The 15,829-nt window shown below is 47.5% G+C and overlaps 1 protein-coding gene across 6 annotated transcripts in view; it reads left to right on the forward strand.

Annotated features, from left to right (window-relative positions):
* The window catches only part of LTBP2 (latent transforming growth factor beta binding protein 2), a 128,433-nt gene that overhangs the window by 21,145 nt on the left and 91,459 nt on the right, over window positions 1-15,829 (forward strand). For 5 of the 6 annotated variants that reach the window (XM_030559159.1, XM_030559163.1, XM_030559161.1 and 2 more), the window contains exon 3: window positions 6,570-6,813. In XM_030559159.1, coding sequence (XP_030415019.1) covers window positions 6,570-6,813 — 244 coding nt within the window. Of the gene's footprint in view, window positions 1-6,569; window positions 6,814-10,187; window positions 10,255-15,829 lie in introns of those variants that run through there. The other variant, XM_030559166.1, reaches the window with a different exon arrangement.

Raw genomic sequence — 15,829 nt, forward strand, 5'->3', positions numbered from 1 at the left:
GTGGGCAGTGATCTGAGCTGTAACAAAGTGGGGTTCGGGCAGAAGCGGGAGCTAGTTTGAGGCCTGTGGTAGGTGCAGGTGGCGGATGGGGCGGAGGAGATCAGAATCTCGTCAGCACAGCCAATGGTATTACTAACATGCCCATCCCAGAATATCCAGGCCCCCTGTTTCCAGCTTGTTTGTTCCTGCCTGGCTCCAGTTCTAGTGACCCTCTCTGCATAGTTCAGAGTGAACGTATCTGCTGCTGCCAGAGGGGGGTGTGCAGGAGACAAAATGATGCGTGGGTTGCAATGGACCCTGAGTCCAGGAGCTGTCTGTGCCCTTGTTGCATGAGGCTGTTGTAGTAGGTGGGCCTGAAGCCAGCGTGCACCAGAGTTCCCGGAAAACCTCCCCTTTGGGTTGGCACCATCTGATTCCACGTTCCAAAGCCACCTCCAGCTAAGTGGAGTTCTCTTTCCATTGTAAACACATGTACGTTCCTTTCTTTAGCATAAAAATGCAGGAGTCTTGAGTTCTTTCCTGTTCGGGGTTGAGTTTCCCTGGGCCAGCCTGGCCTCTGAAATCTCTCCTCCTTCCTCTTATGGCGAAGTGCGATTCTTCCTCTCCTTGTCTTTTTATAGCCCTCTTGCTGTGCTGTCACTTCCTAGCTTGGAGTTCCCATCGTGCTGGTTGATTAAAGCCTTCCGCTCGTGAAGTGTTCTTGCTGTTGCGCCAAATGTGCCAGGACTTGTGATGGAGACAGGGACTGCGTCTGCTTTGCAAAAGCCATTTGCAGGAGTCAGAGCAATGGCCGAGGAGAGTGGGTGCCACAACTGTGCCTGAATCTTCCTGATCGGAAGGAATTGGAGATGGGGACTATACTAGGCAGCTCTAGGACATGCCAGGGGGAATTAGGAAGGAATCTGTGCTGCTTGGTCATGTTTGCGTAGCTGTTTAGATTTACGGATGAGCAGGTTAATGTATCTGTTTTAGAACATTTCAGGCTCCCAGAAGCATTTGACTAGAAGTTAGAATTCATGAATGTGCCAACAGACCAGAGGAGCTGAAACATCGTCTCTGGCCCCAAGAGGTTTCAGACAAGACCAGGGCTGCCCAGAGGATTCAGGGGGCCTGGGAAAAGCAATTTCAGGGGCCCCTTCCATAAAAAAAAGTTGCAATACTATAGAATACAATATTCTCGTAGGGGCCTGGGGCAAATTGCCCCACTTGGCCCCCCCTTACCCCCCCAGGCAGCCCTGGACAAGATAGTCCAGTAACCAGCATTCTGTGCTGCCTGTGGGGCTTTCTCCATCCATCCCAGGCACCCCTCTCCACCTGTTCTGTCCATCTGGCTGTAAGAGTGCACCTGCCTCAATGTTTTTATCCTGGTCTCAAGTAGGGTGTGTTCTACTGCAGCTCAGTGTCCGGGGCGGTCAGAACAAACTCGGTCTTCAGGGGAAACCTTTGTAAATAAAAGTTCAGCCTATGGAATCTGCCCAGAGTATCCGAGAACCCCAGTGACTTCACCTGGGTAACAGGATCTGCCCAGGTCGTCAGTGAGAGAATGAGGCCCCGCTTTGTTCACTGCAGGATCTTGCGATTGTTAATGTAATTATTCCAGAGAAGCCAAATAATTTCTGTTCTGGAGCAAGGGGCCAAAGGCTGACTCACCTCCTTTCCCCACCCCACCGGCAGCCAAACAGTAGAGAGCACGTTGGGCTGCCAGACAGTGTCTGTAAACAAAGTGCGGGGCCGGCATCTTTCTCTCATTAGGGACTTTTTGGTGAGCAGCACAAATGCTATTTGGGAGCTGGGTTCCTGCCCATGTGGGCTGCCCATGACTGCTCAAGTGCCAGGCCATTGTCAGCAAAGATTAATTAAAAGGACACTGTCAACATGTGGAGGCCTGACAATGTCACTCCCTGACAGGGGATGGTAAATCTCAGACAGGTCTTAGAGCAAAACCTTTCTCTCCTTGAAGCTAAACTAATGGTTCGGCTGTGTAAACATTGCTTGGTCCCCAGCAGCCTCCCTCCCCATGCTGTTCTGCTGGAGTTTGGGTTGCTGGGGACACTCAGGCTGATATTTTAAAAGCTGCCTAGGGGACCTTGGCATCCTGTTTCCATTAATTTCCCAGCCATCATGTGTTTTTGTTTAATTTTTGATCTCCTGATCTTGTACATAGAGCAAATTGGAGGATTGATCCAGATGAAAATGCAACCAGAGACAGTGTGTCTGTGTGAGAAAGGAGGGGAAGAGCTTCTATTTAGGTCTAAAAGCCATAAATTGGATCTCAGCACTGAGACAGGAGAGAGTGTATGGCCAGAATGTTGCCCCTATTCTTTGAGGATCTAATGCCTGTAACATTCCAAGCACAGTAATTTTCTCCCTTCTCCAGCTCACAGTTTTCCAGGGATTTCCATTTGTCATTATCTGTGTGTATGACTGAATCCAGACCTTGGGCAAAATTCTCTGGCCATGTGGCTTTTTCCAGTTTTGGGGGTTGAAATGCAATGGGGAAAAAAGGGAATTTCCTGAGACTCAAAGGCTGGAAAGATGCAGAAACATGCAAAATTCTGGGACACCTGGACACTTCCTGCTAAACTGAGAATTGGGGAGAGTGGGTGAGTTAGTTTTAATTTACTGGACAAAGTTTGCAACCACTTGGAATGTTCCTTTATTCCTACCCAGACAGATCAGCAAACCAAGCTGTCTGCCCCTATCCATAGGAGCCAGAGTGGGGCAAGCCCCCAACCCTGCTCCCCAGCTGGAGCGGGGCAAGCCCGAGACCCCACTCCCCAGAGGGCCAGATTAAAATGCCTGGAGGACCAGATACAGCCCCTGGGTTGTAGTTGGCCCACCCCGTGCTAGACCTACTATTATTTTGATTAATACTGTTGCAGTGTTGTCAACTCTCGTGATTTTATCGGGAGTTGTGCAATATTTGTTGTTTTTCCTTAAAGCCCCAACTCCTGGAGACAAGTGATTACTGGAGAATCTCAGTTTTCATTTTAAAAGAGTATGTTTCTACCCTTAATGGTGCAGAGAACAGCTTGAAACGTGACCTGCGTCAGGTTGCACGTAATCTAAGAGCTGGAAGGCAAATAAAAAGAATCCAATATTTATAATTTTTTTGAGAAGCTTGTGATTTTTCAGGGCCTGACTCATGATTTTTAAATGCTGGGGGTTGGCAATGCTGCTGCTGTCAGATGATCAGCCCTCTTTCCTCTGTTACGCATCTTGAGTGGGTGAAAAACAGTGTTCAGAGGGCTTTCAAGTTCTTTTCTAAGTCTGCTGGGACAGCTTGGTAGGGGATAGATCCAAGGGCTGGAATATTTCAGCTTCGGCAGTTCCGCTACTGTCTGAAGAGAGAATGGGACTGACCCCACTCTCTTTCACTTGCTTTATCTCAGCAGCTCATGGATTCCTAGAAGGCTGGTCTCTGATGGCTGGGCTCCTGATAAAGTACCAGAGTTTAAAGCTGACATGAATATACTATATGTGGTGTAATTGTAGCTGTGTCCATCCCAGGATATTAGAGGACAAGATGGGTGAGGTAACATCTTTTATTGGCCCAACTTCTGTTGATGAGAGAGACAAATTTTTGAGCCACAAAGAGCTCTTCTTCAGGTCTGGGAAAAGTAACCTGAGCGTCACCACTAAACACAAGGTGGAACAGATTGCTTAGCATAAGTAGTTAGCACACATTCTAAGGGACCATTCAAGGCAGAGTGGCCAGTTAACACCTGTGCTGACACAGGACAAAAAGAGAGGGTTAGTGAGTTACAGATTGTTGTAATAAGCCATAAATCCGGTGTGGTGTTCAGTCCATGCACTAACAACCCCTTTTTGTACTATGACTGCAGAGATATTAACGGGCCACTCTATCTTGAGTGGTCCCTTAGAATGTGTGCTACTTATGCTAAACAATCTGTTCCACCTTGTATTTAGCTATGATGCTCAGAGTACTTTTCCCAGACCTAAGAAGAGCTCTGTTTGGCTTGAAAGCTTGTGGCCAGGTCTGCCCTACAAAATTATGTTGACCTAAATTCGTCAGCATACTGCTGTAACAATTGTTCCATCGCTACACAGCTTGTGTTGGCAGTGCCATCCTCACCAGAAGTGCTTGTATCGATGCAGAGTGCAGTGCACTGTGGGTAGATATCCCACCATGCAACTCATCACCATCCAGCACAGGGTGTTTTGGGATGTTTTTGCAATGCCTATTGGGGCCAAAACGAGTCATGCAGGGGTGACTGGGAGCATGGGGTCAACTTCCCATAATGCAGTGTTCTTCATCCCATAATATTTCACGCCTTTTCAAAATCCCCGCAAACTTGCACATCCTTCCTCTATCCACCCTCTCTGACAGAAGTATGGAGCCTGCACAGCTCGGCACTCTTGTCATGAACATTGCAAGCACAGGATGCCTGATCCTCTGATTCTAAATGACATCAAACCCCGGAGTGTCAGACTTCACTGACATGGTGGAATTTTTGCATGACTGGGACCCTGGTTGTGCTCTGGGATCTGCACTGATGGCCGATTCACTTCATGGGGGGATGTAATTCCAGTTGTTGGCTTTAGCCTATACAGCCCTAAGTGGTTTGGGTTCTGCCCATCCTTGAGACCTGCCTCTCTCCCGGTACAGTAACACTGTAGTCAACTTTTAAGTAACCAAGCCAGCATGCCTGTGATCTCACTGAGAAAGGGCTGGTAGCAGGCCATTTTCAACCAGGACCCATCCCCACTGGTCTTATAGGGCTGCGAGGCCTTTCTATTCTGGATTCTGGGAGAGGAGGTATTTGGGAATGAGTCAAGCTTGGTGAGGAGGTGACGTGTGGTCAGGTTTGTAAATGTTTTCTTTGTCCGTGTGCCTTGAGTGATGAACTGGCGCTTGGATACCAGTGATGGGTGTTGTATGAGAACCCGAACACAAGAGAGATGCCTTAAAAGTCTATGTTGCTATTTGAGAACATGGCTGGTATGTCAGACTGCCTTAGACACCCGCCCCTTCTGCTTGGCTCATGAGGAAGCCACACAATCTGAAATAACCGTGATAGAAATGTTCACTGCACATTTCAGCCCTCCCAGAAAGGGTCCGTTTGGGCTCAGGTTGAGCCGCAAGTGAAGGTTGAATTGTTCTTGCATTATCCAAACGGGTTCCCATAGACCTAAAATCCAAACCCTCCGGAGGGGCTTTTGTTGGTTGAGGCTTCCCTTCCATTAAGGGAGATGATGTCCATTTGGTCTCCTTTAGCCATGAGCCATGTAGCTGTTGCCCAGTGGAGAATGACTAACTTGGTCCCACTGAAGTGAACTGTGATTTCCTGACTATTACTGACTAGATTATAAGCCCAATTTGGCTCCTGTTAACTTGGGAAGCATTAGGGCCCAGCATGTAATTAATGGCACTTTCCTCCCAGAGTCAGAGCTGAAGCTGATGTGCTGTAATTAGGAACACACACAGGCTGTGAGAATGATTTGGGCAAGAAGTTAATGAACTGTAAGTCCCTTTAACTGCTGAGGAATTTGAGCATGGTGACTTCAGAATTAGCTGGCAGGGGAAGGGGAGAAATATTCCAGAGAGGACAAGAGAGCTCAGAGGGATCAAGGAGGGGATCCATAAAATATAACCATGAAATAGAATAATAAATCAATATCATAAAATGAAATCTAATAAAACAACTCCCAAGGGATCCTAGAGCCATATTGTCCTCTGCCTCATGCTTCCCTTCTCCAATCCCTCTCTGTGCTATTGCAGCTCCTGTTGTTCTCAGCTTAATTGAGACCTTCTTCTTGCAGTGAGCTCCATGTGGGGATCAGGGCACTGGATTGTAAGCTCTTCTGAGCCCATTTCTGCTTTCACTTGTATTGAAGTAATTCAGGAGTAGCCCCCTTGTGGCGGGATGAGTAGCAGCTCTCAGAGCTCTTTCTCTCGTAGATCATATTAGTGATCTGTGGTAATCTAGTACCAAGACTTTCACCTCTAGGGTGCTGGTTCCAGTCTAGCCCAGAGCAGGGGCGGCTCCAGGCACCAGCACAGCAAGTGTGTGCCTGAGCCGGCAAGCCGCGGGGGGCGGCCTGCTGGTCACTCTGAGGGCAGCAGTCAGGCAGCCTTCGGTGGCATTTCTGCGGGAGGTCCTCCGGTCCCGCAGTTTTGGCGGCAATTCGACGGTGAGTACACCGAAGGCGCGGGACTGTCAGATCACCCGCAGAAACGCCGCTGAAGGCTGCCTGAGTGCCATGTTTGGGGCGGCAAAAGACATAAAGCCACCCCTGACCCAGAGCAGTAGCAACCCAAAAGATGTGACTTGTGTGAAATGTGTCAGTCTGATCTTCCTCTTCACCCAAGTCTGAGCAGTTCACCTGCCCTTAGGAGTTGACTGAGGGAAGGAAAGGGTCTCTCCTGAAGCTGGGATTTAGCCAAGGAATGGTGGGGAAGGGAAGCCTCCTTTAACTGTCCGTGTCAGGGGTGGGACAGGTTGCGTTATCCCACTCCTTAAACTGCAACTGTATGGAGAGGGCAACATTGGCCTGTTGCACAGGGAGCCATGTATCTCTGTTCACTCCTTTCCATGTCCCTCCAGCTGTCTGTGACCCTCCGTGCCAGAACAAGGGATCCTGCAGCCGACCCCAGCTCTGCATCTGCCGCTCGGGTTTCCAGGGCGCCCAATGTGAAGAGGTCGTTCCAGAACGAGTGTACCATCCTCCTGGCTCTGTGGCAGCCCTCCAGCCCCCAGCAGGCTCCCTTCCGAAGAGGGCTGGCAGTGCAGAGAGAGAAGGGTCACCCACAGGGGCCCAGACACCTATCCAGAAGCAAGCACTAGCTGGGTAAGTCGCTCCGGTTACCAACAGGAACCAGATTCCCTTGACAAATGAAAATTAACCCCAGGGTTTGTGCTGTGCTGGGCCAGGCCCCAAGCTCTCATCCCCAGGCCCAGTCAGTGCCCTAAGGAATAGTGCTATGCTTTGCCATGCAGAAGATCTAGCTTCCATCCAAGTCACAGTCTCTTCCTTGGGGCTATTAGAGCTGCAGAGTACTGGTGCAGGGGCAGTTACCCTGAATCCCCTCTAAAACAGAACTAGGTTTGTCCCCATCACTGTCTCCTGGTCCCTGGGAACAAGTGCAACTGTGGGGAAGAGTCTGTGGTGGAGTGTTCACCCCACACTGGCCTAGGAAGGGTTAATGAGACTGAGAAGGAGCCAGATAAGCAGATAGGCCACACCTGAGAGGAACTAGGTGGCCTAAGCAGCAAAGAGTCCTGTGGCACCTTATAGACTAACAGACGTATTGGAGCATGAGCTTTCGTGGGTGAATACCCACTTCGTCGGTGGCCTAAGTAGCCACAGACTGAGGAAGGAGCCTAGTGAGAAGGAACAGGCGGGGCTAGTATAAAGCCAGGAAATTGGCAGCAGAAAACAGCCTGCAGTGAGGGAGCCTACAGCCACTCTGATTGTTAGTGAGGAAGGAAAGCCAGCAGGAGAGCCAAAACCTCAGGAGATTGAGGCCCTGAAGAAGGGTTATCCAGAAGGGTGGTGGAGTGAAAGCCTGGAGAGGTGGAATAGGAAAAGGCTCAGGGAAGTGGTAGCAAGGTGGGACAAGGTGGGGCTGCTGATTAGAGGGTCCCTGAGCTGGAAGCTGGGCCCAGGTTCCCCTACCAGCCACTCGAGAAGTGGCACAGTCAGGGCAGTGGATTTGCAGCCTGCCTGGGACTGTTCATCCTGTGGGACTTTGATATCCCCATAAGGGGAAAGCACAAGTGACATGGCCAGATAGCCAAGCCATGAAGAGAGAGCACCCTGAGTCACAGAGAGAGAACGAGGTGGAAGGGTGCATTAGCGAGTGACAGAAGGGGCATCAGACCTGGAAGGAACTAATCCTCAGGGCAGCCAGAAGGAGGCGCTTTAGTGGTGAATGTATCCCAGGACAGAGCCTCCCCAAGCTTTAATAGTATTGTCCTTTGTCCAGTTCAGTAGCATCTTTAATGGTCTCAGCCAGGAGGACTGGCTGGTGGGTTTTTGCGTGTCCAAGCAACACGCCTACGTAAGAATATTGGTTTGAGTTATTATTAGAATATTATTATATGCAGAGAAGAGCACAGGTACTTGGGATAGTATACAAATGTACACAGCTGTTTCCAAGGTGCCTATCATCATAGATCCTAGGAGCAAAGGGTTCATGTAACTGTTACACACTTATATTACACTACTATATATAGTTCTTGTATATGGTAGTGTACTATAGTAGGTGCGTGGGTATCTGGTGCAGGATTGTTATGCTTATGTAACTCTGCAGCTTTTGTTTATTGGTACTGTGTCTAAGAGAAACTAACCCCTTCTAGATTGAGTACTGTATGGCATGAGCTCGAGGTGGTTGTTGTTTCTTTGTTTTTGTGTGTTAAAAGTAGCTCATTGGCTACAGCCCAGCTCCCTCTAAGCCAAGCTATAATCTGTCCCATATCTCGTATTTTGTAAGTCCCATTGTAAGTGTAGGCTTTTTTTCTTGTAAGCCTTAGGGTGATACACTTTCCAGCTACTACTGGGAATATTCCAAAAAAAGGATCACTTTGTTGTTTTGTACCTTTGCAGTAATGTAATGGGCGGGGGTTTTGCAGGATCCATATCAGTGTTCTTCTGTAAGTGTTTATTGGATGTCTGAGCAAAGTGCTTGGCTTTGTGTCCAGCTCCAGAAAGCATGCCTGCATCCTACCTGTGTCCTATCCAGCGGGTGAGCTGGTGAAATTCACTTGTTGGAGACTACTGGAACTGTGCTGTGTAGAAGCTATATATGTGATGTCCATGGGATTTCTCTCTGTGATGGAGAGGAAGAGGTGATGACCCTTTAGGGGAGGCCAGCCCAGAAGCCATCTTCTCTGGCACCCTGAGATTCTGTTCCCTTTTCTCTTTGATGTGCTGTGATTTTCTGTTTCAGTGCTACTCATAACTATGTAGGGAATGGCAATTTGTCCTTTAGATCTGCCTACTTTCCTGAGTCTGTGCAGTTTATCAGCAAAACTGGCAATAAACTGCTGTGTGCCTGCCCATTTTGGAGCAAAGGGAAAGGCCAAGCTGGAGACATTTCTAAACATCTAATCTTGGAAGGCTATACTTTGGGGTGAGTTCAAATTATTTAAAGCTTGAAATGTTAAGGGAATTGTTCATGAGTCAGTTGAAGACTGCCTTTTCCATCTGTCCTACTGCCTGTGTGAAATAAGCACATGGCTGAAGTGTGTCTGGTGAAAGTCGAATCCAGGCAAGACAGAGATGATGCTGTAAGGAAGAGGGAGGAGCACTAGTTAGGCCCCTATCATCACCCATCACAGCAGAGGGTGTCCCACTGCACAGAGGTCAGGACATGGCACAGCTGTAGTATCCTCTTGGATTCCTCCTCACTGATCCTGGATACCCAGAATGCTTTCTTTCAACTGCAGCAAGGCAGAAGACTGAAAGATATGGAACCCACCACAGTGTTCCTTCCAGGTTGGATTACTCTGGCAGTGAATACACAAGTCCTGACAAAACTACAGTGGGAGCAGAGTGCAGGAGCCAGCTTACTGAGCCACAAGTACATCATCCCTGAGCTCCACTTGACATTATTATCCATTGAACTCTGAATAAATCTTTGAACAGAGCTACCTGAGACACCACTTCTCCCTTGACGAGCAGGACCTTCCATGACAAGAACAGTAGAGCTGTTCACATTGAATAAGACTTGTGAAAGCCACAGACAAAGGTGGTTGTCAAACTGCCTTCATGGAAGGTTTGGGATGATCAGGACCCCGACGGCTTTCAGTGTCCACGGTGTTCAGTATGTTGTCTCCTCCTTCTGTGTGGCGAATCCGTCCCCTCTGCTGTGGCATACAGGAAGGGCTTTGTGAGGTACCCCAAGGAGAGGTCTCTGCTTACAGGGCAGATTCCCTCACAGGCCCCAGGAGGTGATTATAAATTCTGACTGGCTGTGTTACAGAATTGAGTAGCGAGTACCCCGCTATGTCTTTGGGCTGTACTGTGGCGGATTCCAGCTGTCATCCTAAAACAACTGGCTGGTGTTGAAATGTGGAGAGAAACCTCACTCACCACCAAGCCCATGGAGCTGGCACTCACAGCTTTTCCCACAGTCTCACTGCTGGTGTTGCCCATTTCCTTTGCTGGTTACTTCAGCTTGACCTTGGATGTGCTTTAATTGTCTGCTCTGTACTGTTATCCTGGCCTCAGCTACTCTGCCATGGGAACGGCTCCGTCAAGGTTCCCTTCAGGACAAGTGCCAAACAGGTACAGAGCTTGATAAGGAGAGATGGCAAATTCCTTTTCACCAGGGCCTTTGGGAAAAGTTAGAGCCCAGTTGTCCCCAAGGGTGGTTATAGACCTGTCTGAGATGAATGTTGCTGACTGTGATCTAACTATGGGGATTAGCCTCACTTGCACATTCGGTCTCAGGTTAATGAGCCTGGGGGAGTTGTTGGAGGAGCCCATGTAGCCATGGCCCTGACCCCTCAGTTTGTGTGGTCTCCTGTTTCTGTGGTTCACTGCAGTGACTGATGCCAACAGCTGTCCTGGCAAAGAGCAAGGATGGAGTGGTGGAAATACTGTGTTCTGGGGATGGAAACCTGCCCTTCAGCTGCCTGTCCTCATGGACAAGCTTGTAGTGAACGTGCCCAGACTGCTCATCACCTCACATCTCCAGGTCCTAGCATGGGAAACAGGTGCAGTGATTTATGGGAATCAGGCCTTAGCATGCATCCCTATTTAGTGCTCCCTGAGAGAGGCTGGAAAACATGACCCCAACAGTTCTGAGAATATATTATGTATGTGAATTACCATAGAGCCTAGGTGACCTAGTTCTGGACCAGGATGCCACTGTGCTAGGTGCTGTACAAACACAGAACAAAAAGACAGCCTGCCCCAAGCATTTCACAGGCTAAATATAAGACGAGAAATGGATACAGACTGAGGAGGTAGAACACTGTCTCATTGTTTCCTTGTTGGTCAGCATGGGGCTGTGTACTGTCGCAGTTATACCCCCAGCCTCAATAGGAGGTAACTGTCCTGAACTGAGGGGATTAGAAACCCTTTGACATACAGAGAAAGGGTTTGGTAGGTCAGGTGTGTTCTGAGATGGGGTTTCCATCTGCTACTGGCAACCGTTGGTGATGGGGAGATGGACTAAATGGACCAATGGGTTGGCCTAATATGGCAATCTTTGGTACTTCTCTGAGTGAGGTGAGGGTCCCAGGGAGACTGGGGTCACAGTGATTGAGGGAAGTGGTATGTCAATGGTAATCCAAGGAATGACTCCTGGTGATAGCCATCTGCAACCTAGATTGGAGCCTGATTGACGAGGTAGAGCTGACATGAGCTGGGCAAAGGCTCCAATGATGTCATGAAGGCTGAGCCCTTGTTCCCAAAAGCCCCCTGTTGTGAACTGAAGACAGCAATGCTATCTAGGATAAAGGTTTTCCCCTCTTCACTCTCACTGGCATCAAGTGTGTTTGGAGTTAAATTGTAAAATCATCTCCTAACTCCCATCCCTGGGATAGAATTGTGTCCACATCAGCGGTAATCACATTTAACCACATCTACTGCAGAGGGAAAGTTGCATATTGGCCTCAACCTTGAGTGTCCTCCTGTACTCCCTAGTGGAACCCATTCCTGCCCTGTCAGGACAATCTTCCACGGCTTTCACTGAATCCTTGGCTTCCCCACACTGCTTATTACTGTACTCCCTTCCCCTGGAGCCTAGGGGAGAGTCCATGCTCCATTTTTCTGCATGTCTGGTGTTCCCATACTTGAAGACACATGCTTCTGGGAGAAAGAGGTGGGTTTTGAATTCCTGGGCTGTCTTCAGGATTGGTGGGACCAGAGCCTCCATTCCCAAAATTCAGACTGGGAAAGAGTTGGCACTTTCCATGCCCCTTTATTACATGCCACGTTTGGCAGAGAGTCAAAGCTGGTAGTGGGCTGGAGGCAGCCACAGGAAGCTCGTCCTGTCAGTGTGAGAGCTGGGAGGCATGGGGATGGCACCCTTTGGCGTGGCAAGTGCTAGAGAGGCGTGTTCTGGGCTTGTCAGTGGCTGGGAAGTGTTGCCCTTCTGGTCTGGCCTAGCCACAGATCCTCTGCTGGTGTCACACTAGCCTGAATCCCTGCCCAGAGAGAAGGGAGGCCCTGACAGTCCATCAGGCAGGCGGAGCTGCACCTTGACCCAGAAGTCAAACTAAATGGAAACAGTTCAGTTTTTCTACGTTTGAAGTAAACAAACAGGAATTCTTTGAATAAGAAGGAGCTGCAGGAAATATAACCCCGGCCCCTCCCCTAGGAATGGCCTCTGTCCTGCAACCACCTGCATGTTAATTCCAGGACAGTGTGTGAGGAGGAGGCCCCCCGTTGCTGGGACCACAGGAAGTTGCTTCTGTGGGAATGTGGTGCATAAATCTGTATCCAGAATCTATCTGGTGGGCTCCTGCTGCCCAGATGACACATGTGCTGGACTGTGGCTGTACAGCAAGCAAGGAAGGGCTACTGGGACCTTTAGAGCAGTTTCCCAGCAGCCAAGGCCTGGGAAGAGGAAAGAGCTTTGTTTTAAGGTGTTTACACACTGCATGGACATCTTGCTGGGGCTGAACTGTGGAGACTAGAGAGCTGCCTGTGGGAGGACTTTGTTTCAACAAAGTGGTTGATAGAAGCATGCTTGGTATTTCAGACTTTAAGGTGCGGAGAAGGACTTACTCACAACACTCTCACTTCAGTGGCACCTCTTCTTGGCACTGCTTTCTCCTCAGCATTCACATGACACCTGAGGGGAAAGAGTAAAGGTTCTGCCACTACCTGTCCTCTCTGTGTTGGGGTTAGGAATACCAGCTGCAGGGAGCAAAATTTATGGTAGGATCTCGAATGAGGGGAGAAAGGTGAGGGCAGCTGGGGTTAGTGATTGGGGAATGTGTATTTTTTTCCCTCTAACAATTAATCAAAATAATCTGTGATTGTTAGGAAATTTTACTGTAAGAACACAATAAACCTAGAGATGAGTTCCAATTCTGAAGGCAAACAAAGGGCTAGAACACTTATTTGAAAAGAAAACTTAGATTAGGTGGAGGGGAGCTTGCAACAATCTTCAGATTTCTCATGAAAATTACTGACCGTGGCTCAAGGGCAGCCTGTAATACCAGAAATTTAGAATCCCACCTTGGTAAAAAGTGTCACCTGGGCCAGTTCTCATTGAGAACTAGCAGATAAGATGGCTGTCAAGTTTTGAGACCCAGCTGGCTTTAGAAGATGCCATTCCAAAAGAAAATTAGACCTTCGGGAAAGGTAAAATCCTAATTTTTTCAAAATAATGTTTCTAAAAGCTTTTGTTCCGTTAACCCTGAATTTACACATTCAGGATTAGAATGGATGCTTTCTTACAATCTTAACTACAGTATTGCCACTGCTGAGTGTCCATAACTATTTGTTAAATAATACAGCACACACAGTGCCAGCTGGAATTTCTTATTTAGCCTTACAAATGGTGTACATATTGTACATGCCTCATGCTGTTCTGCTCACTTAAGGCTGTCACTCAGTTTAAGTTAATAAGAAATACTGTTTAGTAACACCAAACTAGCTTCAAAAAATGGGACCTTAACTTGGCCAAAAAGCCATTATACGCAAATGCTTTTCACATGCATGTTCTGCTGAAGGTTTCAGACTCTGCTGGGTTCAAACCCAAAGCAGGATATTCATAACACCACACATACCCTGGAATTTGACCCTCAATTTACTGGGATAACTCAGATGGGTCCAAGCCCCACTTTGCACCTGCGTGGCATGCTTATGCACAATGCTTACACAACACCAATGTAGCTACAGTGGACATTTGCTTAATGCAGATAGGCCCTTCCTTATTCACAACTTTCTAGGGCACTTTCCTTTAGCAACAATTTTCCCGAGGCAGCTAAACATGTAAGTTTCTTGATCCAGAGCCATCTGCAAGTGGATATTTGAAACCTTGTTAAAACCATGAAACTAAAAAGCCAATGCCAGTCTAAATGGAATTATGTTAAAAAAGCAGTTCTACTTGGAGCAAAGAGAACTCTTGAGTCTCAGATCTCAGCCTCTCTCCGGTTTTGACACAGTTGAAAGCCTTTGGCAAGTAGGCTGGGAATCCTATAGGAAAAACTAGAGCTGTCCAAGAGAAGTTTAAAAATACTGTTTTTAAATCACATGGCATGTAGCCCCCATCTCGGCACTATAGACAATCACTTGGCTTTCTAACATTTTAAAGCTGTCAGCACTTGTGAATTAAACTAAACTGAATTAAGGCCCTTTAATTCTGATTAACAGCATCCACACAGGGACTGAATGGGATTTAACTAACCCACTTCACATTCATGCCCTTTAATTAATTTGGATTAATTTTCTTGGATGTCTCTGTGTAGAAAAGCCCTAATCTACTTTTTCATTCTCATTTTTCTAGCTGAAAGAAAAACTGTCATATTGTTATTTTAGACTCTGTATTGCAAAGCAGGGTGACACTGGAAATACAGCATAGGTATGCTGTGTGAGGCTGTATTAACAAATCCGGTTCACAGCATATTTTATATATAGAATATTTGACACATTATTTATAACACAGTTTTTATAGTAATTGCAGACAAAAAAACCCATATTAAAAGAACATTAAGGCCACAAGGTCAAGCAGTGAAAAGTTAGGAAGTGCGGAAATGAAGGTTGTCTGTGCTATCTTAATTTGGCCTTTTTTGTGTGTGTGGCTCATAAACCCCCTTGAGAAAGCTTTGATAAGGAACAGTCAAAGCAGAGGGGAAGAGAAGGGACTGGGAAGTGGTAAGCAGAGGTAGAGTAGAGAGGGGAAGTAGGAGGAGGGAAGAAAAACTGGATTCATTCACAGTTCATTCTGAGACACAATATTTCACATATAATTTCTTTTCAGATTTTCCCCCAAAATTCCAATTTTTCCCTACTTTTTGGTTAAAAACTTGTTTAATAAAAAAAGCTGCTTAAGCCATATCAAAATGGGAGACTTTTGTTATTCCAAAAGGAGAGTTTCCACACACAGACTTGCACTGAAATAACAAACAGTGTGACTTAAAACTAATTTAGTTATTTCGGTGCAAGCTTGTGTGTAGAGCATGCATGAGGGACCCAGAGGGATTAGAAACGTAGGCAAGAAATAAGAGAACTTGATTCAACCTGGAAAAATGTTGTGTTATGTCTGGAGGAAAAAAAATTCCCATAGCCTAAGTCTCAGTGGGAGAGAGAAACCTGGGAAGGAGGAAGGCCTGAGAGAGATGGAAGGATGGGAGCAGGCAGCAAGTTGGACAGACAATGACAATGTCATGTGACTGTATGAAAGGCCAAGCAGTTTTGGGCTTTGTAGGCAGAGGCATAGTGTCCTAGAGCCCCTGTGTCTGTGCACATGGAATATTGTGTTGAGTTTGAGGCACCTCCTTACCAGAAAGATACTGACAAATTGAGAGGACTTCAAAGAGCATTAAAATGAGCAAGGGGCTGGAGGGAGTTATGGGGAAAGATCAATAGCGCAAAATCTGTGTAACTGAGTTAAGGGAGGGCCATAGGGCATCGGAGAACATGCTAAGCATTTGTAAATAGTGAGGGGAGTAACCACTGAGCACTAGATTGCCCCTAGCCCTGGCAGGGGTGCATACTTATTGTCCAATTGCTAAGGGGCATTTACAACTCTTCCTGGAGGCTCTGAGCAGGGTTTGAAGGCATGGTGATGAAAACACCTGAGCCCTATCTACCCTGGAGCTAGCACGCTGGAGCTGTACTGCAGGGAAATTACATGCCCAACTTTTGCAAGCACAGATGCAATCCTACTGCTTGGTTCCTC

The sequence above is a fragment of the Gopherus evgoodei genome, chromosome 4, assembly GCF_007399415.2.
Source record: "Gopherus evgoodei ecotype Sinaloan lineage chromosome 4, rGopEvg1_v1.p, whole genome shotgun sequence".
Lineage (NCBI taxonomy): Eukaryota > Metazoa > Chordata > Testudines > Testudinidae > Gopherus > Gopherus evgoodei.